General features: G+C 34.7%; 1 protein-coding gene across 1 annotated transcript; it reads left to right on the top strand.

Moving 5' to 3' along the window:
- The first annotated feature begins 16,003 nt into the window (after positions 1–16,003).
- Positions 16,004–20,318, top strand: LOC143058743 (complement C1q-like protein 4). Its single transcript, XM_076232192.1, has 3 exons — positions 16,004–16,136; positions 17,165–17,238; positions 19,577–20,318. The coding sequence occupies exons 1-3, from the start codon at positions 16,024–16,026 to the stop codon at positions 20,032–20,034; spliced, it is 645 nt and encodes a 214-aa protein (XP_076088307.1). The 5' UTR covers positions 16,004–16,023; the 3' UTR covers positions 20,035–20,318.
- The last annotated feature ends 4,783 nt before the right edge of the window (positions 20,319–25,101 follow it).

The raw sequence follows: 25,101 nt of genomic DNA on the forward strand, positions 1-25,101 counted from the left end.
AATAATCAAGAATTTTCTCAATATACTGCGGAAATTTACCCCAAGGTACTTACTTTAAATAAATCAAATTTATTCGGTAATAACTGTCCTTTCCTGGATTTAGATATTTCGGTTTTAAATGGGAAACTCCACACTAAAATTTACGACAAAAGAGACGATTTTTCGTTCCCTATTGTTAATTTTCCATTTTTATATGGTGATGTTCCTTTGGCCCCATCTTACGGTGTTTATATTTCAAAACTTGTTCGCTATGCCCGTGTCTGTTGTGACGTTTTTGATTTTAACGAACGCAACCTATGTATTACTGGTAAATTATTAAACCAGGGATATCGTTACCATAAACTACTTAAAACCTTTACTAAATTTTCCATAGATATAAAGATTTGGCTTTGAAGTTTGGTTGTACCTGTAAAAAACCTATTTCAAACGGGATAGCACATCCTTATTTTTACGGAAATGTTGTTAACCGTGCCCGGAAATTTAGAAATGATCCATGTAAACTTGTCGCTCCTTTAAATAAACTTATTCTTAAGGGTTACCTATTCAACACTGTAATAAGATCATTGAATATTGTTTTTATTGGTATAAATATTGATTTTGTTATCAGTAAATTAAAAGCTAACTAAATATACATATTCATGGAACTACAATCTGTCGATACCTGTAACTTAGCATTGCACAAGGTCATGTTTTTCTCTGGCTGTTTATGACGTCTTTACACTAAATCCATTGGATGTTAGATGTGTACGGATTGATAGTTTAGTCTTAGTTGCATGATTTTTTTTATTAGTTGTTAGTGGCTTTGAACTAGCTGTCAGATAACTGCGAGTACTCTCAGATCTGTTCATTGTGTCTTTTTGTGTCGGGATGTATAAGTACCGGGCCACGTCCACTGTATTTTTGTCCATCTGATGAGTTAAGCATTTTCCAACTGATTTTTATAGTTCGTTCTTATGTTGTACTGTTATACCACTGTCCCAGGTTAGGGGGAGGGTTGGGATCCCGCTAACATGTTTAACCCCGCCACATTATGTATGTATGTGCCTGTCCCAAGTCAGGAGCCTGTAATTCAGTGGTTGTCGTTAGTTTATGTGTTACATATTTGTTATTCGTTCATTTTTTTACAAAAATAAGGCCGTTAGTTTTCTCGTTTGAATTGTTTTACATTGTCTTATCGGGCCTTTTATAGCTCACTATGCAGTATGGGCTTTTCTCATTGTTGAAGGCCGTATGGTGACCGATGGTTGTTAATGTCTGTGTTATTTTGGTCTTTTGTGGATAGTTGTCTCATTGGCAATCATACCACATCTTCTTTTTATAGGCCTAGTTATCTCCGATTATCAAGCCTGCATTGAAATGTTTAAACGTTTGGACAAAAGAGGTATATCGAAACGTTGTAGCGGAGGAGGAGATATTACTGGTGGTTTGTGGGGTTGTTTTGGTAATTTTGGAGGAGGTTCCTTTGGTGGATTTTGTGGAGGTGTTATTGGTGGTTCTGTCGGTTGATGTAGTGGAGGTTTAGGAACTGCATTAGGAGCTGTTGCACTAGGCTTAGCAGGAGCACTAACACACAGCCAACCCGGGTTTTCGGGAGGATCAATTGTAACTAATACACAAAAACCTGAACGTATCCTTTGCAAATGAGATAGAGAATATGGTAGTATAATGTAGTTGAAAAGGCAATATTGTTAAAAATAACAGAAAGTATAAAAACTGCCATCTTGTTACTCGGACCTATCTTAATACTAGTATTTGATTTGAGAAAACGTACAACCAAACGAACTTACTTCAACTAAATCTAACATAAACAGCAGCAGTTGTCCTTTTCTAGATTTAGACATTTCAATTTCAAACGGGAAACTTCACACTAAAATTTACGACAAAAGAGACGATTTTTCATTTCCTATTGTTAATTTTCCTTTTTTAGACGGCGATGTGCCTTTGGCTCCATCATACGGTGTTTATATATCGCAACTCGTTCGGTTTGCCCGTGTGTGTTCTGATATCATAGATTTTAACGAACGTAATCAATGCATCACTGGTAAATTGTTGTGTCAGGGATTTCGATACCATAAATTACTTAAAACTTTTGCTAAATTCTTTCATAGATACAAAGATTTGATTAGTAAATTTGGCTATACCTGTAGAAAGCTTATTAAAAATGGTATTTCACATCCTAAATTTTATGGTAATATTGTACTTAAAGCGAGGAAATCACTATGTGATCCTTGTAAACTCATCGAACCTTTAAACAAACTTATAAGTAAGGGTTATCGTACCAATATTGTAATAAGATCTCTGAATATAGTTCACATTGGCACTAATATTGATATTGTCATTAGCAAATTAAAACATAACTAAATTTCATTATCTTTTGAGGCGAGATGTATAGAGACACAGACACGTTAACTTTTATTTCTATAGAAGTCGCTCTTCACTATACTACTACCTGTCGATACATTTATTTTTGGCATTGCACAAGTCATGTCTTCTTTGACTATTAATGACGTTAAAATACTAAATCCCTGTGATGTGTTTTAGTCGATTTTAGTCTCTGATGCATGATTTTTTATTATTAATTGGTTTTGGCTTTTAACTAGCTGTCAGTAACTGCGAGTACTCTCAAATCGTATTTTCTTGTTAATTCGACCTGTTGATACTGTTTATAATGCTTTTTTGTCATTTTTTATTTATACGGATCTTGTCTGTACACCAGCATTGATTATTTGTAATATCTTCACTTATTCTTACAACATTTGTATAAACTTCAAGATTATAAAAAAAACGGTTTTTTTCTAAAGTGAACATTGATTGGTTAAATATTTCTCAGTCATGTCCTGTTTTTGAATTTGTTTGTTAGCTTTTTTGGTCATGAATGTTTGTCTCTAATATTTAATTAACTGTGCATTTGTATTCAGATATCGCAGATCAAATTTATTCGTTCATTGTTTAATCATACGTTTTTCGATTGAGTTAAGTCTGCCAATTGATATTTTATCGTATGTTTTTCTTTGTTGTGATGTTATGCTATTGTCTCAGAAAAAGGGAGAAGGTTTGGATCCATTAAAACGTTTAATCCCGCTGCAAATGTTTGCACCTGTCCTAAGTCAGGAATCTGATGTACAGTAGTTGTCGTTTGTTTATGTAATATATACGTGTTTCTCGTTTCTCGTTTTGTTTATATAGATTAGACCGTTGGTTTTCCCGTTTGAATGGTTTTACACTAGTAATTTTGGGGCCCTTTATAGCTTGTTGTTCGGTGTGAGCTAAGGCTCCCCCTACTTTAACCTATAATGGTTTACTTTTTAAATTGTTATTTGTATGGAGAGTTGTCTCATTGGCACTCACACCACATCTTCCTATATCTAAAAATAAAAAAGGAATCAAAACAAACCAAGAATCAAATTTATTATTTTGTAATTAACCTAAAGCGAACAACCATGCTTGTCAAAACAACAGCTTGATACATGATGGAAACGGCAATACCTAAAATTGTTTGAATGAAATTCATGTATCAAAATACAATGCTACACAGCAACTTTTGTACAACTGCACATGTGTAAAGCTGTACATCTGTTTAGCTGTATATTAACTGTACAGCTGTACATCTGTAAAACTGTATATAAACTGTGATAGATATCGTATAGCATAAGATGCAGTGGTAGAATCTGCATGTATAGCTAATAATAGCTTTATAAATGTGCAGTTTATATACAGCTTTAATAATGTACAGTTTATATAAAGTTTTACAGATGGACAGTTTATAAATAATTTTACATATGTACAATTTATATAGAGTTATTCAGCTGTACAGTTGATATACAACTTTACAGATGTACAGTTTATATACAGCTTCACAGCTCTACAGGTGTACATGTGATATGCATCTTTAGAAATGTACATCAAGATTATTTGTACTTAAATAGCTGTGTAGAGAAAGTGACTCTCAAAAAGCTGTGAGAGGGAAGACATTCTAGACGGTAATGTGTAAATTAGACAGTTCATCGGTTGTATTCCGGGTCAATTTTCTACAGCGTGTTTATTCTTTTATTACCACGCCTATTTCAGTGATTCTTCATACATTGTTCTTCTTATTTGGTCTTCAAGTATTTCAATTTTAATTATTTATTGAATTATAACCTTAACCTTGAGTTCAGTATGTCCGAGTCAAGATCTAATCTCCGGCTCATGTAGAACAAAATGTTCCATACTGATTGAGAAAGAAGATAGGATTGGTAGCTTGTTATGTACAGGAAAGAAATGCTGTGTTCCAAGAACTGTCAAAACAACAACAACAACGGTCCGACCATAAATAAACAAATAGTAACACGATGATACATAGTTTTATGTCTAGTGCTTTCGACCAATATCGGCACTTAAGCTACCACAATAATATTTTTTTCTTTAGATTAATATGATAATGTTATTGATTACGAATTCGAACAGGATTAGGTCAACACATATATCTGTAAAATTTAACCAATTCTACCTCAGTATTGCAATTTTACATGTGTCTTTGATTACATCAAATATATACATACGAATTAACCGTACACAGAGTTCAATTCACTTACATCCAGGGTTTTCGCAATTTGCGAAAAAAATATTAATTGTGGCGATTAAAATTTGTAAAGGTATATATGATTTTTTTTTCTGAGACAAGTGCCTGTGGTTATATTCCTGGACTTATATCTTCCTTATTTTTAAAAGTAAGTGGCCCCCTTCTTTTAAAGACGTTCAAAATATAATCAATTTTCCACATAAATTTCTTTTTAAAAGGCAAATGTTTAGTGTTTACTCATTACAATGTAGACTCTAAGATAAGTTTGAGATAATAATCATAGACAACAATGGGTCAATCTCATCTTATTTAGGTGGGGGTGGGGGGGGGGGGAATTTTAAACGAAAAACATATTTACGTTACTTGGCGAAAAAAATGAAGTGGCGAAAATAATAATTGACCCAGGGGAAACCCTGCTTACACCAATATCTTAGTAAAAGACAGTAGGAACATAATATCTATATTTTGTTTTCTGTCTGCCGTACAATGTATATGCAATGTATCGCCTTGCTATAATCAAAATAGCTAAAACGATTAACATAACCCTTTCATACTCAATATTGGAACTAAAAGAACAGTTAGAATATATTTCAATAAAACAACCAGGGGCGGATCCTGACATTATCAAAAAGATGGGGGTACAACCCAGGATCAATTCAGGGTTCCAATCATATATAAAAAAGAAGATCTAGTATTATTGCCAATGAGATAACTCTTCACAAGAGGCCAAATGACACAGATATTAACAACTAAAGGTCACCGTACGGCCTTCAACAATGAACAAAGCCCATACCACATGGTCAGCTATAAAAGGCCCCGAAATGACAAATGTAAAACAAGTATTTCCCACTTATATTCACTAAAGATGTTTCAAGTAAAATGATATTTCCACACAAGCAGACAAGAGAAAACAAGATGGCGGATATGGACACTGCAGATATTAGAAGTGCAGGAATCGGACGAAGCTTCATCAATGTTGCTGAATTATTTTGTTTTACATTATGAAGGCTTATAGATTTGACATTGAAGAAAATAAATGAAATTACCATGTTTAAATATAACAATATTATATGAGACACCAAGAGAAAATGAAAGAAACATCGGTTACAGACATTTTCAATTTCACGAGATCAAGAAGGTTTTTATTTTTCAATCTGAAGTTATTACATTCGCCATAATAAATACGGTGTATTGGACTATTAAAACTTAAACTTCGCCAGGAATCCTCAAAGACGAGCCTTGAAGTGGCAAAAGACGATCATCGTATAAAAAAAACGAACACTTGTAGGGTACTATAGATAAGGTCTTTAAGCGTCAACTTATTAAACTACCGGTTAATCTGTCGAACGACTATCCGAGTAACCGGTTACATGAAACTGTACAATTTAACAACACTAGTATATATACAAAATGTATATATATATATATATATATATATATTAATTTCATTTTACGTTAACAAGTTTAAGATAAAATAAAAAAGCAAAAGGAAAGCAACACAGTATATTGATCTATATTATCATGGTAGGAATCATCAATATGTATACCAGTAAAGATAGATATACTTAAAACTGGTTTAACCCCACCACATGTTCTGCTTATAACACATGTACAGGTCAGATTGATGTTTGGGGCTCCAGTTAAAAAAAAACTCAAGACTAAAATTGTTCCTGATATACTAGTATACTGAAATATAATGACGTATGTTTTGACTCGCAAGATTGATTGGGAGATTAGTGGCAGAACTATATGATTTTTTAAGGTCTTTTCGGATGTTTGTAGTCAGTGAAGTCCTTTGAACCGTCCATGTTTCGGTGATTACTGTATAAGCTATTGATAGAAATAATGGTAGGACGAAAAAGAATGACATCGACAAATAAAATTCCCTTAGGATTTTATTTTGATTAGAAATTTTTTTGATATCAAGAATGATCAGTGATTTCAGATATGTATGTTTTGGGGTATCTTAAAATTGTATGATAAATGTCATACCTTTTCAAGCCTCATCGAAACTTAAACAAGAGCTACAATGTATGAATAAGGAATAAAATTTACTATTATCATTGATATGTATTGTCATAAAAAACAAACCTAAATTTCATTAACACGGCTCGCATGTATACAAAGTATGGGGGATCCATAACATAGGCTGCATCACACAAAATCAACCAAACCAGACATTTGTATATATAGTATGTAAATCTGAATACAATCTCAAACACATAATTCCAGCTTTTGATTTGGGACAAGGTCTCCGTCATTAAAATGTCTACAGAATAGTTCTTCAAAGAAAGGATGATGATACCAAAGCGATATTCAAAGTCGATGACAAACTTACAAAAGTTATCCACGCAGATAAAGCCATAAACAACTTGTTTTTATGTGTAAAACTCATTACATTAACTGCTTGATAAACGAATTAGATATTGACAATTCACTTGGAAACTCAACATATACCCTCACGACACTTACCAAAGAGGAAATCCTGCATAATCATAGGTCTATTCTGTGTTCCTTTGGAATTTCAACCAAAGATGAAGAACTGGATCTTCATTCACTGTATTGGATATATAAACTACATAAGTGTCCTTACTAACAACAGTATATTACTGGGTCTTCCAAGTGCTCCACGAAACCTCTTTCTAAATTGTTAACATCTATTTTATCAGCAATCAAAGATGCGCTTCAACGTTTTTGTGAAACTGCCTATTCTAGAGGTGGATTGAATCAGATGTGGATACTTAAAAATTCCAAAGATCTTTTAGAGTACATACAATCTAACTCTCTTTCATCTTGTAATAGTATTAAAACATTTGAGTTTTCTACACTTTACAAAAGTATTCTCCATTCCAAACTAAAAGACAAATTGAAAGAGTTAGTATTACTTTGTTTCATAAAAAAGAATGGCCAACGTAGATACAAGTATCTTGTCTTAGGGAGGGATAAATCCTACTTTGTAAAGGATCACTCTGATTTAAACTAAAAAAATCTCTGAAACTGACATTATCAAGATGCTCGATTTCTTGATTAACAACATATTTGTTACGTTCGGAGGACGTGTTTTTCAACAGACTTTCGGCATTTCAATGTGCACAAGTTGTGCCCCTATTCTTGCTGACTTGTTTCTTTATAATTATGAGGCTGACGTCATACAGGAACTTCTTAGGAAGAAAGGTCAGAAGTTAGCAATATCCTTTAAATCTACTTTCCGCTAAAAGATGATGTTCTTTCACTAAATAATTAAAAAAATTGGTGACTATGTTGAACGCATCTATCCCATCGAACTAGAGATAAAGGATACTACAGATACAGTTAAGTTGGTCTCATATATCTCGACTTACATCTAGAAATTGACAATGAGGGTCGGTTGAAAACAAAACTTTACGACAAAAGAGATGATTTCAGCTTTCCAATTGTGAACTTTCTATTTCTAAGTAGCAACATTCCAGCAGCACCTGCATACGGGGCATATATCTCCCAATTGAAACGGTATTCCCGTGCTTGCATTTCCAATCATGATTTTCTTGATATAGGTTGCTGCTCAGACAGAAAGCTATTAAACCAAGAGTTCCAAATGGTGAAGTTGAAATCATCCCATCGTAAATTTTACGGACGCCATCACGAGTCGGTTGACCGTTATGGAATAACCGTTTCACAAATAATATCGGACATGTATGTTACGTCGTAACTACAATCCCGTTCTCTTTCATAAATGTGACATACCGAATTAGACTATTTACAAGATTTGTTATCACATAAGCAACACGACGGGTGCCACATGTGGAGCAGGATCTGCTTACCCTTCCGGAGCACCTGAGATCACCCTTAGTTTTTGGTGAGGTTCGTGATGTTTATTCCTTAGTTTTCTATGTTGTGTAATGTGTACTATTGTTTGTCTGTTTGTCTTTTTCATTTTTAGCCATGACGTTGTCAGTTTATTTTCGCTTTATTAGTTTGACTGTCCCTCTGGTATCTTTTGCCCCTCTTTTACAACACAATGGCAAAAATAACCCAGTAAAAACAATCAAAAGTTTACATACAAAACACAACATAGAAACGTAAAACTGATCAACGCTAACCCCACAAAAAAGGTGTTCTAGCCAAGTAAGCATCCTGTTCCACTTGTAGCACCCGTCAGGATGTTCATATATGTAAAAATAAGGATATTAACATACATATTACGACAAATCACACCTACTCCTGACAGAATGCACAAATAATTAAAGCCTGTCAAACATTTAATATACCATTACTAAATACTTGCATATAGAATATAATATTTCAATTATACGCACTTTATGAATAACCGGTATGAAGACTTGTACTTTAATGATATTCTGGCAGATGTAGAGAACCTGGCAGGGTTAGTTAGTATATATATACTAGTATACATGATCGTGTATGTGATTATTTGACAGTACAAATCAAAATTAATCTAATAAACACGATTCAAAAGGTAAAATATATCTACAAAACATTTATTTTAAATTCTACTTTTAATTTTGAAATCAACAAATATTATCAATTTACATATTGCAATCAAATTACCTTCGATTTGAATTAAGTAACCATTAAACCATAATTTGTCAGCGGTAAAAACTTTCAAAATTCAAAGGGTAAATTCATGATTTCAAGTCCAATTCATTTAATCAGTGGCTCTTTTAAAGATTGTATAAGATTAAAGCGCGGTTTGAGAGATTATGATGTATTTATAAGATTAATTAATCGAAACAATTTTTTTTATATATATATAAAAGTACAAGTAACAGTTGTATATCCTCGAATTGGACCAGCTATGCACTTTCACGAAACCCTAAACTTATTCTTTATACCTGTAAACTACGAACATAATAAGCACCAAATATAGTTAAAGAAATTCAAAATTTACGTGACATTATGATTTTGGTCACTTGTGGAGTCGAGAGTTGTCTCATATGCAATCATACCACATCTTATTTTTTTTATATACTTCTAGCTACTTGTTTCTTAAATTGACCAGTTATTTATCATTTACATTAAAATATCTAATTCTTTATAAAACGCAATCTTTTCGTTCTAATACACATTTATTAGGTTTTTTTTCCACTTACAACTAAATTTGTAAATTCAAGTGCATTAAATAACATAAATGCTTAAGCGCTGACGGTGTCAACTGCACATTTGATCAAAAGATGGTAACTCTAGCGCTGGCGGTGTCGACTGTAGCACCATTGACATGAACACCAGCGCTGGCGGTGTCGACTTTAGCACCATTGACATGAATACCAGCGCTGGCGGTGTCGACTGTAGCACCATTGACATGAATACCAGCGCTGGCGGTGTCGACTGTAGCACCATTGACATGAATACCAGCGCTGGCGGTGTCGACTGTAGCACCATTGACATGAATACCAGCGCTGGCGGTGTCGACTGTAATACCATTGACATGAATACCAGCGCTGGCGGTGTCGACTGTAGCACCATTGACATGAATACCAGCGCTGGCGGTGTCGACTGTAGCACCATTGACATGAATACCAGCGCTGGCGGTGTCGACTGTAGCACCATTGACATGAATACCAGCGCTGGCGGTGTCGACTGTAGCACCATTGACATGAATACCAGCGCTGGCGGTGTCGACTGTAGCACCATTGACATGAATACCAGGGCTGGCGGTGTCGACTGTAGTACCATTGACATGAATACCAGCGCTGGCGGTGTCGACTGTAGTACCATTGACATGAATACCAGCGCTGGCGGTGTCGACTGTAGCACCATTGACATGAATACCAGTGCTGGCGGTGTCGACTGTAGTACCATGACATGAACACCAGGGCTGGCGGTGTCGACTGTAGCACCATTGACACGAACACCAGCGCTGGCGGTGTCGACTGTAGCACCATTGACATGAACACCAGCGCTGGCGGTGTCGACTGTAGCACCATTGACATGAATACCAGCGCTGGCGGTGTCGACTGTAGCACCATTGACATGAACACCAGCGCTGGCAGTGTCGACTGTAGTACCATTGACATGAACACCAGCGCTGGCGGTGTCGACTGTAGTACCATTGACATGAACACCAGCGCTGGCAGTGTCGACTGTAGTACCATTGACATGAATACCAGCGCTGGCAGTGTCGACTGTAGTACCATGACATGAACATCAGCGCTGGCGGTGTCGACTGTAGTACCATTGACATGAATACCAGCGCTGGCGGTGTCGACTGTAGCACCATTGACATGAACACCAGCGCTGGCAGTGTCGACTGTAGTACCATTGACATGAATACCAGCGCTGGCGGTGTCGACTGTAGCACCATTGACATGAATACCAGCGCTGGCGGTGTCGACTGTAGCACCATTGACATGAACACCAGCGCTGGCAGTGTCGACAGTAGCCCCATTGACATAATCATAAGCGCTGGAGGTGTCGAATGTAGTACCTTTGACATGAACACCAGCGCTGGCAGTGTCGACTGTAGTACCATTGACATGAATACCAGCGCTGGCAGTGTCGACTGTAGTACCATGACATGAACATCAGCGCTGGCGGTGTCGACTGTAGTACCATTGACATGAATACCAGCGCTGGCGGTGTCGACTGTAGTACCATTGACATGAATACCAGCGCTGACGGTGTCGACTGTAGTACCATTGACATGAACATCAGCGCTGGCGGTGTCGACTGTAGTACCATGACATGAATACCAGCGCTGGCGGTGTCGACTGTAGTACCATGACATGAACATCAGCGCTGGCGGTGTCGACTGTAGTACCATGACATGAATACCAGCGCTGGCAGTGTCGACTGTAGTACCATGACATGAACATCAGCGCTGGTGGTGTCGACTGTAGCACCATTGACATGAATACCAGCGCTGGCGGTGTCGACTGTAGTACCATTGACATGAATACCAGCGCTGGCGGTGTCGACTGTAGTACCATGACATGAATACCAGCGCTGGCGGTGTCGACTGTAGTACCATGACATGAACATCAGCGCTGGCGGTGTCGACTGTAGTACCATGACATGAATACCAGCGCTGGCAGTGTCGACTGTAGTACCATGACATGAACATCAGCGCTGGCGGTGTCGACTGTAGCACCATTGACATGAATACCAGCGCTGGCGGTGTCGACTGTAGTACCATTGACATGAATACCAGCGCTGGCGGTGTCGACTGTAGCACCATTGACATGAATACCAGCGCTGGCGGTGTCGACTGTAGTACCATTGACATGAACATCAGCGCTGGCGGTGTCGACTGTAGTACCATGACATGAATACCAGCGCTGGCGGTGTCGACTGTAGTACCATGACATGAACATCAGCGCTGGCGGTGTCGACTGTAGTACCATGACATGAATACCAGCGCTGGCAGTGTCGACTGTAGTACCATTGACATGAACATCAGCGCTGGCGGTGTCGACTGTAGTACCATGACATGAATACCAGCGCTGGCGGTGTCGACTGTAGTACCATGACATGAACATCAGCGCTGGCGGTGTCGACTGTAGTACCATGACATGAATACCAGCGCTGGCGGTGTCGACTGTAGCACCATTGACATGAACATCAGTGCTGGCGGTGTCAACTGTAGTACCATGACATGAATACCAGCGCTGGCGGTGTCGACTGTAGCACCATTGACATGAACATCAGTGCTGGCGGTGTCGACTGTAGTACCATTGACATGAACACCAGCGCTGGCGGTGTCGACTGTAGCACCATTGACATGAACATCAGCGCTGGCGGTGTCGACTGTAGCATCATTGACATGAATACCAGCGCTGGCGGTGTCGACTGTAGCACCATTGACATGAACACAAGCGCTGGCGATGTCGACTGTAGCACCATTGACATGAACATCAGCGCTGGCGGTGTCGACTGTAGCACCATTGACATGAACATCAGCGCTGGCGGTGTCGACTGTAGCACCATTGACATGAATACCAGCGCTGGCGGTGTCGACTGTAGCACCATTGACATGAACACAAGCGCTCGCGATGTCGACTGTAGCACCATTGACATGAACATCAGCGCTGGCGGTGTCGACTGTAGCACCATTGACATGAATACCAGCGCTGGCGGTGTCGACTGTAGCACCATTACATGAACACTGTGACCAGCGCTGGCGGTGTCGACTGTAGCACCATGACATGAACACCAGCGCTGGCGGTGTCGACTGTAGCACCATGAAATGAACACCAGCGCTGGCGGTGTCGACTTTAGCACCATTACATGAACACCAGCGCTGGCGGTGTCGACTGTAGCACCATGATATGAACACTAGCGCTGCAGACATGAAATCATCAATCAAGAGCTCTAAATGTTAATCAAGCGCTTGAAGATGTTAAGTCTAAGATTGAAAATGTAAAAGTCTATTTTCTTTTGCGTTATCTTGGGTTTATATCTTCCATCATAAACTGAAAAGTTAACACAATTACTGCCGGTGATATTGGTGTAAGAACTGCATGAATGCTTCCTTTTGCGTATACCGAGCCAATGAAACTTTCGATTTCTTATGAAGCGTGCACGTTATATAATTATTTAAATAAAATTAAGTCAAGATGTGCTTATGTACAACCCCGAGATTACAAAATGTTAAAAAAAAAACCTTTGAAATGAGATCTTATATTTGATGTCAGAATTCAACGGCATTCTTTTTTGTCATTTCCTTAATTTTCTTTCCGTACGTAATACGGCAATTCTAAATGTCAGACCAATGATACATCTTCGTCATTAGAAATCCACTTGAAATACATCAGCCTTTAATGCATGGTGCTATAGCATGGATACTTTTAACCACAACTATTTGTCAATAAATACTGCACTTGAATTGATCAATGAATTGCAGATTTACAAGTAGTTAGCATATCAAAATGTGTAAAATAAATAAATGTTTCTAATATATCAAAGATGAAATACAAATCTACATATTTGGATCGTACTGAAAACTGGTTCTATTTGAGACCCACCCTTTAATTTAGATACAAGCACCTGTTGAAATGACAGTTTATTGATACAAATTTGTCATAAATATTTTGTAGGCTAAATCAAAACACAGACAACGAAACCTATACTTCACATTGTGTATTTATTGTTTTGATTATGACGTAGTTCTCTAAGGATATTTACTGATCTTGACGACTATAAGGCTGGAAGCTCTTTTACCATACATGCCTTAGAAATAATTTTGTTTAATTTGACTTATGTCTGTGATTGCTAAATTGCATGCATATTGTGTTTTAATGGTTGCCTTCCTTTTACTTTTATGTTCAGAGCCCTTAAGAGATGAACAGTAACAGAAACGAGGACACCATGTCAAAATGCTCTGAGATGAACAGTAACAGAAACGGGGACACCATGTCTAAATGCTCTTTGATAACTTGGGCGAATGAAATATGAATAAAAACAGGTGTGCATATGTTGACGAGACAGCAACTTAACAATATAAACATAAGAATATGTTGTATGATTGCTAATCAGACAACTCTCCGCCAGAGACCAAATGACATAAAAGTTTACAACTATAGTTCACCGTATGACCTTCAACAATGAGCAAAACTCCGTGAGGTATATGAAGAAATGAATAATGACAAATATTTATGCTAAACAATACAAACGACAATACTAACGGCCTGATTTATGTACAAAATAAGCAAGTTATATACGCCATAACACAACACAGAAATGTTTTTCATAAATACATAAACTCAAGGAACATATTATCTTCTGTTAAAGTTTTTGCCTCAAACTAGTTGAAAAAACACTTTTTATATAAATAAAAAAATAATCGGTGTACAGCCGTCTGTCGAAAATAGTAACATAAAGAAATCAGTATATAGGCCTTCAATTATAGGTAAGTATCTCTGCAATATATCAACTCGAGAAGTCAAACTAATATTGTAAAGTGTAGTGGACTAAATGACATATCTGTATGTCACCAACATTAACTACGCTGGACGATCAATAACATGCAGGGTGCGGGAATTTCTCGCTACATTGAAGACCTGTTGGTGACCCTCTGCTGTTGTTTTTTTATTTTGTCGGGTTGTTGTCTCTTTGACACATTCCCCATTTCCATTCTCAATTTTATAATCTAACAAAAGACAATTCTTATGAGATCAAATAAGATTTCTGACTGAGGGAAGTCACATCCACATGTACAGTGACGCAACTTATGATTTTTCTCGGATCAAAGTATATAGAATAAAGGTGGACTCAATTAAAAAAATAAGATAGAGAGTTGCTCAAATATAAGGAGTAGAGAAAAAAGTGCTGCTCAAATATATATAATATTATTTACAAAGCACAAAAATATCAGTATTCACCTCAAAAGCTAACAAAACCTTTAAACAGATTTATTAAGAAGAGATATAGTTACGATAAGTCATTAAAGATTGCATATTTTGGCTTTAATATTGATTCACTTATAGGGTCTTTGCATCGGAATTAAACACATTTATTCTAAAACCAGTTGTTGGCATGACACGGGTTATTTTCTTTTCATATATTTTATGATAGTGTAATACTAAACCCCTAACAGGAGGGATATTGTGCATGATATTCATATGATGAATCTTTCAATGAGTTTATTTGAAGTCTGGAGCTGGCATGTCAGTAACTGCTAGTAGTCTGTTGTTATTTATGTATTATTGTAATTTCTTTTGTTTCCTATTCTGACATCGGGCTCGGACTTCTCCTAAACTGAGTTTACTGTGCGTACTGTTGTGGTTTTGTTTTTTCTACATTGGCTAGAGGTATAGGGGAGGGTTGAGATCTCAAAGATCATGTTTAACCCCGCCGCATTTTTGCACCTGTCCAAAATCAGGATCCTCTGGCCTTTGTTAGTGTTGTATCATTTTAAATTTTAGTTTCTTGTGTATAATTCGGAGTTTATATGACGTCCATTATCATTGAACTAGTATACATATTTTTAAGGGGCCAGCTGAAGGACGACTCCGGGTGCGGGAGTTTCTAGCTGCATTGAAGACCCACTGGTAGCCTTCGGCTGTTGTCTGCTCTATGGTCGGGTTGTCTCTTTGACACATTCCCCATTTCCATTCTAAATTTTATATAAATAATACAGAGTAAAGGGTTGCTCAAATATAAGGTAAAAAATATGTTGCTCAAATATAGGAATGCACAATAAAGGGTTGCTCAAATATAAAGAGTAGAAAAGGATTGCCTAAAATTTACGAATACAAAAATGAAGATATCACCCGAGCAATCGTACCCAAATCTATGTGAATTATGAGGTGCCGGCCACCTTGGGAAAACACAGAATAAAACATATTTTACAAAACTAAAATTTTTCAAATTTGTTAGTTAATCCAATAAGTCATACTTGAAGTACTTTTAAAAGGCGTTACATTATAATTTAATGAATGGGGTTTTCTATATTTTGATTATAAGTTAACTGTCAATGTGTCAAGATAAGTCACACAGACCAAATACCACAGCGGAACAACTAAAATATGTCCTTCGAGAACCGAAATATAAATCAATCCCACCCACTCCAGAGCTTTATAAATATTGCAACTGCATCAACACACAGTACGAAATTGTGTGCAATAAGAGAAAACTTGAAGTAAGTTTATCATTTAATTCATTTTCTTTTATTGTTTGAAATTGAAATTATGTTAAATTAATACTCATTTACTCGCATATCATTTACAAGAGGTGCATGGATAAATATAATTAGTTTTAATCTTGCTGCAAAATATTATTTAAATCTTTTCCGTTTGAAATTTCATATAGTATCTATGTAAACTATTGATGAAATACAATAATTTAATCATATTTTGCAATTTAAAAAATTAAATGTATCTATTTTGCATTCCAATTTATAATTTATAATTTATATTTTAGTTTTGCTATTTAGTCTTTTCCACTATAAAAAAGCAAAATTAAATAAATCAATCTCCTTCACAAAAAGGCGAAACCAGCTTATTAAATATTTAGTTGACAAACATCATTATACAGTCATATAATTAAATATGATTTTTTAGGCCGTTTGCTTGTTTGCTTATTCAAGACTAAGATATATAATAAAGTTATGTTGCAAATATAATGTTAGTCCTCCATTCGGCATTCGTCCAAAATATATGAACTATTTGCCACTGGACGCTAAGAAAGCACACAAATTTAAGCAATCATTAATCATCTTTTTTCAATTTTTGTCTTACATATACTGTCTTTGAAACAGGCTGGGTGGCCCAATACTTTAAACAAAAGCAAATTTAAAGTAATTGATGTACAAGTATAAAGGTCATATGATACAAAGTGTTACGAATATTTGAAAATAGTTTTTTCTTAGACTTTGGAGTTTTATGCTGCTTAATATCTAACGGAACTTTTATATACAACCGTACAGTTAATATAGTTTACATACAACCGTACAGTTAATATAGTTTGTATATAATATTTGAAAGATAATAAAAAAAAAACCAACATTTTACTAGCTGTGACATTGGCTGCTCTAAGGGAGGGAATTTACCAAGTAAAGAAAAAAGTATAGCCCTTTGTTTCGTGTTCCTTTTTTTAACTTCGATGTCCATGATATTGATGTAGGTTGTTTTTATTTAGAGAATTAACATAAATATTGTTTGTTTGTAGAGTACAAAGAATGGCGTACTTAGAGTGTTTACTGTTTGTAGTTGGACTAACAATCTGTAGTGGGAGAGTTACAGGTAAGACATTGTTATTAGAAGACAATATTTTGATGGTCGATTTGACCTTTAGGCATTCAAAGATTTAGTAGTGCTCTCAACACGAGTTCGCCATACTAGTTTGAAAGTAATTTTCTCCAGAACTAGTTTTTGAGAAATTTACACCAGAGAAAGCAGAGGGATTTGTTTAGCAAATTTTTGATAGCGTGTGTAGTATACTAACTTATCTTCGATATTTTTGTTTATTTGTTCTATTCTAAACAGCGCGTTTAGAAATGCCATTGAAAGTTCATGACCTGATAAAAGATGTCGTGTCTACTTGTATTTGATATTCACCATGAATAGTTGTCTTCGGAAGGGACGGCCATTTGATATACGAGAGGGAGGGGTATCTTCGATTGGCATCATTAAACATAAGTCGGGACCGAATTGACGGGACTGAGAGACTGTTACTAAAAATGATGGACATTCTGGTGAGGACATCAGTGACGTCTTGGAACATGTCATTTACCGATCCTCCCAACAGTTGTTGAAAAACATGTTTTAATCATTAGCTGTAAACAGAAATGAAATATCCGATGTGTGTCAGTTTGCAAGGAATACATAAATTTTGATTAAATTCAATACACTTTAATTAATCTTTAAACTTACTGATAACCGGTTTAAAATTCAAATTAAACAAACTGTGTTCAAGGTTGGAAATCCGGTAATGAAAAAATTATTATTTATTTGTTATATTACCAAACGTCCAGTTGCAAATATTTCATGCATATTCAGTATATAGGACGAGAACTTATAACAAATGGTATCAAATGTGTATTTCCATGTAAAACTTTGAACAATTAGTTTTAGACAAGTATGAATATATACAAGTAATTATACAATAAAAAGAAAAAAATATTCAACCCTATTTATCCAGTAAATAGCGAAATGACATCTGTCCTAACCTATATTGAGTTTTTAAGGTGGTACCCAACACTTGCACTAAAATTAATTTGGCTCGTTTAATGTTCATAAAATTTTGTCAAAGTAAGTTAACAAAAATATAAAAATTTCAAAAATTTTGAACCAACCGTTTTGTCAGAAAAATTACACTGGTTATATAGCAGTTTGACAAACACCAATTTTGATCATTAAGAAGCTTAATATTCCTTTTACAACACAACGTAATTAAAACGTTTAACGGCCTTTACAGAGTTATCTCCCTGTAGTGTTAGGTACCACCTTAATATAGATCATGATGGAAACCACCTGATTTTCGCGGATATTTTATTTCGCGTTAAGCCCTTTCTAGGCTAATTCGCAGCGATTTATTTTAGCAAAAGAAATCTCTTCTAATCATCGGAAGAGATGTTTTCATATCCTTATTAAATTGATAATTAAACAATAAATTAGAGAACATGAGGGAAAAGTAACATCTTCTAATGAGGAATTAGATCACATGCTTATTTTGTCTGACTTTTATAGGTCACCTGACAAAATGTTTACAGAAGAATTAAATAAAGATCAGCGCGTAAATATTAAACGAATTCAAGGGGGTCTTAGACTTGACTTAGTTATCAAGATATGTAGAACTTTGATCGGCATATTTACACATTAATTCATTATTTTATTCCAATTTTGTAAAATATATCAACAAAGTCCTTCAAAGTCAATCTGCATAGCTTAATAACGAATATCCAAGCTTTTATTAAACGACTTATTACCTCTGAATAAACTTTGTTTTAGTTTTAACGGATCTCCAAGGAATTTGCAACAATCACTATATCAATTTATAACCGTAAAGAAGCTTGTTATTATGAAATAGAGACTTTCAGATAATAAGCAATTCAAAAGGGCTGTTATAAATTATTCTGCTTTCAAAATAACCAGCTTTTGAAATGACTAAGGTATTATAAATTGAAAATCTAGACATTAGGTACTCTGTTATTTACTATCCAAGATGGCGAAAGACATCCATACACCATTGACCATTTATTTAGATGACCGTTTTAAAGGAGGCGTGCATTTACTGAAAGCAACACTTAATTACGTGATCTCTTAATTTTTTTTTTCTCATTCCGCTGAAGCTTTGTGTACTTCCATGCATATTAACCCATAATGTCTGAATAATGCAGAAAAACTCACTGTTTGTGTTAAAGCCAAAGTATGCTTCGCATAGAACTTAAGCATAAAAAAAGAAAAAGAAATATTGACTCGTATGTTAAAAAATTAGCAGTTATATAATATACAGTTGTTCTTAAAGTGAATAGAGAATTGATTCATTAATATTACTCGATATCATTATAATAAGATAATTGAACGGAAAAACCTCGAACTGATGTAATTATAACTCTGTTACTTTTATTGTGTATTGTAGGTCCACCGCAGAATGACAGATCAGGGAAACATGGTACAATAGCTTTCTCAGTTGGGTTAACAAGCACCTTGCACATGTCTTACTCCGAAACAATTATCTATGATAAAGTGTTTTCAAACTTCGGAGACGGCTATTCCGTTGACACCGGTGAGTTCACCGCTCCGGATACTGGGGTGTATGTGTTCCATGCGCATGCGTACAACTCTAACCAAGATAGAGCGATGTGGATTGAGTTAATTAAAAACATTGATTCTTTAGTATCTGTCTCTGGTTATAACAGTCACTCAACAGCTGGAAATACCGTCATTGTGAGTCTGCACCAAGGGGAGACTGTTGCCGTAAGAGCAAGACCTGGACAAGAATTTACTCTCTTTGGAAAATCTGACCAAGTCTACACCACATTTTCCGGATATCGCATCGGAGAAATCCCGTATTCCGATCCGGCAGTAGGACGATAAAGACAAATTAATGTATCAGATATCTTGTATATGTAAAAACGTATCGTTTGGATAAATATTTCGTTCATTTATATAACTCAAATTTGTTTAGAGTTTTAATACTTGTTTAACTTCTTTTATTATAAAATTTCTGAAAATTATTTTGGATTGTTATTACACTTCTTTTCAAGTTATTATTTTTAGAAATTTTACACAAAGTTTATTTTTTTCCGTTTTCATTGGTTAAGATATTATAAAAAAAATGTTAAGGATTTGAAAAAAAGAAAAATAAACATACCATATTGTCTTTTTGTTGTTGTTTATATATAGATTATTTTTTTAGAGAGAACGAAATATATTCAGTATGTATGGCCCTATATGTTATTTAATTTATAAACCGTTTTTATCAGTATTGAATTGAGTTGTATGCAAGCGAGCTATTGTTATTTTCCAATAAAACAATAACAAAAAATGACGACTTTTTTTCTTGATATTATATTGCCTCAATGATTCCTCACTTTAGTTAGAGATCCAGGAAGAGGATTTTGAGATGTTTTGGTGGGATGTATATAATAGAGAATAATAAAAGAAAATCATTTGTCTACAATCTTGGAAAAATGGCAAAAACAAAAGAGAAATCAAAAAATAGATATTTTATTTAATTATTAAGATTAGAGAATAATAAGCAAACAATCAACGAGTATAGAAACATTGGTCCAAGCATAATAGAATATATACTTATCCAACCCAAACCACTTCTAAAAAAGGGCGAATGATATCAACAAGACGTTAAAACTCACAAGTCAAAGATAAACTGACAATACCAAGGAATAACAAAACGAAAAAGGACGAAAACAGGAACATGTCCACAAAACACTATACATAGAAAACAGTAGAATGAGTAACACCAAGGATTAATGAAACGAAAAAACGCCGAAAACAAGAACACTTTTCATATGATGAAGACATAATCTTTCAATCAGTTTAATTGATGTCTGGAGCTGGCATGTCCATAACTGCTAGTAGTCCTGTTAATTTATGTAATATTGTCATTTTGTTTATAGATATAGGAAGATGTGGTATGAGCGCCAATGAGACAACTCTCCCTCCAAGTAACAATTCGTGAAAGTAACCCATTATAGGTCAATGTACGGCCTACAACACGGAGCTTTAGCTCACACCGAACAGCAAGCTATATATAGGGCCCCAAACATTACTAGTGTAAAACCATTCAAACGGGAAAACCAACGGTCTAATCTATTATATAAAAACGAGAAACACGTATGAACTACAAAAAGAGACGACTACTACTGTACATTCCTGACTTAAGACAGGTGTTTTGTATTTGCGGCCAAAAGGGTCCGAAATTGTATTGGTTTTATTTCATCAAAAACTGATTGATTGGGGTTCTTTGATATGCCAAATCTAACAGTGTATTTAGATTCTTAATTTTTGGTCCCGTTTTCAAATTGATTTACATTCAGGTCCAAAGGGTCCAAAATTAAACTTAGTTTGGTTCTAATAATATTATCTTTATATTCAATATACATGTATATCGTGGAGAAGTATCTGTGATTGGCACTAAGATAATTATCTGTCAAAAGTTTATATATGATCCCCGTTCAATAATCCAATTGTTTTATACTGATGTCCTTAGCTAAAGAAATCTGGATAGGGAAAATGAGGTGTGGTATTTTCCTGGCAAATAAGGGAACGTCCATTTGATTCAGGAGAGGGGTAGAAGATATATAACGGGACATGAGGTGTGGTATTTCCCAGGCAAATAAGGGGACGTCCATTTGATTCAGGAGAGAGATACAGTACTACCTGTGACTTTATCTTATTAATGGTGGCCATAAAAAATATGTTCACCATGGTGGCCCTATATGGTCATCATCATACTCCCTGTTGCTTTTTTTAATACACAAGGTATTACTCAAAAACTAGTCAAGGATAAAGGGAAATCTTGAATGCATTGAAGTGTTAAAATTATATAACTTACAGGTCAGGTGTCTCAGGTAAAATATACATGTATGTGTTTGTCAAATTTAATAACTGTGATTATGACAAGAAATTCAAAAATAAAATGAAACAATAAAATTAGTTGAACAAACAGCTTAATTAAAAAATAATTGTCTCCTGACTATTAGTTTTGATATTATACCTTTTAAATAATTTTTGATCAATTTAAGTTATTTTTTATATTAAGTCTATTTTTTCGTAGTGAAGAATAAATGAATATCATTTTCAAATATACTGCAAACATTTACAATGCCTGCCTTTTTCTATTGACAAGGTGTTTCTCAAATTAATTTTCTAAAATCAAAATGGTTTATTATTGTAGATAGACTGATCTTAACATATGATTAAGATTGTCTTTAGGACTTACGCTAAATAAAATTTAGGCAATTCATTATTTCTTTATTGAATAAAATATTTATAAGTATTAGAAATATTCAGTACAGCAAAATTTGATAATATTTTTATTGTCATATGATATTTTAAACATGATCCATGTTTTAGAGGTTATACGCATTTCTTTTACTTTTTGTTCTTGGGTTAGAGACATTATAATGAGAAGATAAATAATTTTCAAATGGATTTATATCTCAAAGTTGTTTTGTGAATTTTACAATCAAGGAATAGGTGTTCTTCATTGACCTACAAGAGGCACAGTTTACACGTTCTATCCTTTCTAGGAATTTTATATTGTCCACTATTTTCTATTTCTAAATTATGACCAAAAATTCTCTACCTTAATTGACACAATCAAGTTAACTTTACAGTTTTTATCATAAGTTATTATTTTTAGATTTTTCTTTAAATTCATGTTTTATTAAGGACTTTAAAAGTCTTAATTCATTCAAGTCCCTGCAATTATTAACTTTATCTAAAACCTAGGTTGATTGAAATATTCTTTGTAAATGTATACCAAGAATATGTATCATGCCAGTCCAGCACTATCGACAATATAATACACTGAAAAAAAAGATGATTTAATTAATAGACCATTAAAAAGTGTCACCATCTTTAGAAGTGCACTTTATTTTTTCTGGAGACAAATTTTGAAAGAAATTAACCAAACTGAAGATAACATATTTAATAAATTTAAAGACAATTTCTTTAAATAATTTCTTTTCATAAGATTCACTTGATTCAGATATATAAGAACATTTTTCATTATGATTAGCATTTTTAATGAACATTTGTCAAAATTTGATGATAACTAGGTGGACATTTGGAAAATAAGTCTTTTCAGTGATTGTTTGTGCACAACTCTTGTTTTGAAATTTGAAGAAAATTTAGATAAACAAAATTAGTTTTTTCCTAAACCTTATAATGGTACTTGTAGTTTTCCTGAATAATATTAGATGTTATCAAAATCTATTGTAAAAGGATTGATATTGATCATCTTATTTTGTTAAGAAACCAAATTGTTTAATTACTTTCATTTTTTTTATTTAAAATATCACTTGCATGATTATTAGTTATTATTAATAGTAATAACTCATTTAATAATGTTAACAAACAATTGAATACAATGTACATCATGTACATTTATATAAACCTTTTACTTAAAAAACAATTATTAAAAGTCTGTTTATTTCAAATGCTAGTCAATAACTTTGGCTTTGACTTTTTGCCATTTCGACTCAAGATTCTTACTAAGAAGAAATTAAAAGAATAAGAAACAAAACAAACAAAAATGAAAAAAAAAACAATTAAAAAATAAAAAATTTAAATAACATTAAAGACAAAAAATAATAATAAATTAACAGAGTAAAACAATACTTTATTCTACATTTTCAAAAAAAGGTGAAATGTCAATTTTAAAAGAAACCCAAGTTACCTGTACAGGTAAAAATTAATGAAACATCCCAGCTGAAAACTTCAACCCTGATTGATTTTAACAGGTAACATAATTAGATAAAAAATCTGCCCATGATTTATGACCCCTAATAAATGGCCAACATCTCAAGATTGAATACCCCAATAAATGTTCACCATTGGATGTTGACCATGCAAGAGGGTGGACATAACTAAGAGGAAGTCACAGGCTGTACTGTAGAAGATTTTTGGTAATTAATATCATGACTTGGTAAGATCATACCGAGGACATGACAATTTCTTTAGCCCTCTCCCTTTTTACTTAAATTCGTTTTTCTTTTCATTTTCTTTTAATTTCAACTACTTTTTTCTGCGTTTTCTGTGATATATATATATATATTAAGTGTTCGTTGTGGATAGTAGACTAGAAATTGATAATGTCATTACTGGTTTATTTACATATGTTAATATCACAGAGAAAAACGCGATAAAAATTGGAAATAAAGGAAATTAAAAAAAAACTAACGTATACGAGAAAAAAAAAAGGAAGGGGGTTAAAACAATCCTGTCCTCAAGTACATATGTGAAAGAAAGAAAAAAAAAGAGATCCATGACTAGCTACATAACTGTAGCTCTTGAGTTATTTTATAATATCTTGAAAGTGTCAAAAATATCAAAGGACCTAAAAGCTCCTGTTCCGTACTAGTCCAAGACCGGATGCAAATGAATTTATCCTACCCAGAAAAATTTAGAACAAGGACCTGAGAGCTACGGTATCGCAGCTAGTCCAAGACAGGATGCAAATGAATTTATCCTACCCAGAAAAATACAGAACAAGGACTTGAGAGCTACGGTATCGCAGCTAGTCCAAGACAGGATGCAAATGAGTTTATCCTACCCAGAAAAATGCAGAACCAAGACATGAGAGCTACGGTTCCGCAGCTAGTCCAAGACAGGATGTAAATGAATTTATCCTACCCAGAAAAATACAGAACAAGGACCTGAGAGCTACGGTATCGCAGCTAGTCCAAGACAGGATGCAAATGAATGTATCCTTCCCAGAAAAATGCAGAACAAGGACCCGAGAGCTACGGTATCGCAGCTAGTCCAAGATCTAGACAGGATGCAAATGAATTTATCCTTCCCAGAAAAATGCAGAACAAGGACCTGAGAGCTACGGTATCGCAGCTAGTCCAAGACAGGATGCAAATATATTTATCCTTCCCAGAAAAATGCAGAACAAGGACCTGAGAGCTACGG

This window comes from Mytilus galloprovincialis, chromosome 14 (genome assembly GCF_965363235.1).
Source record: "Mytilus galloprovincialis chromosome 14, xbMytGall1.hap1.1, whole genome shotgun sequence".
NCBI classification, from domain to species: Eukaryota; Metazoa; Mollusca; class Bivalvia; order Mytilida; family Mytilidae; genus Mytilus; species Mytilus galloprovincialis.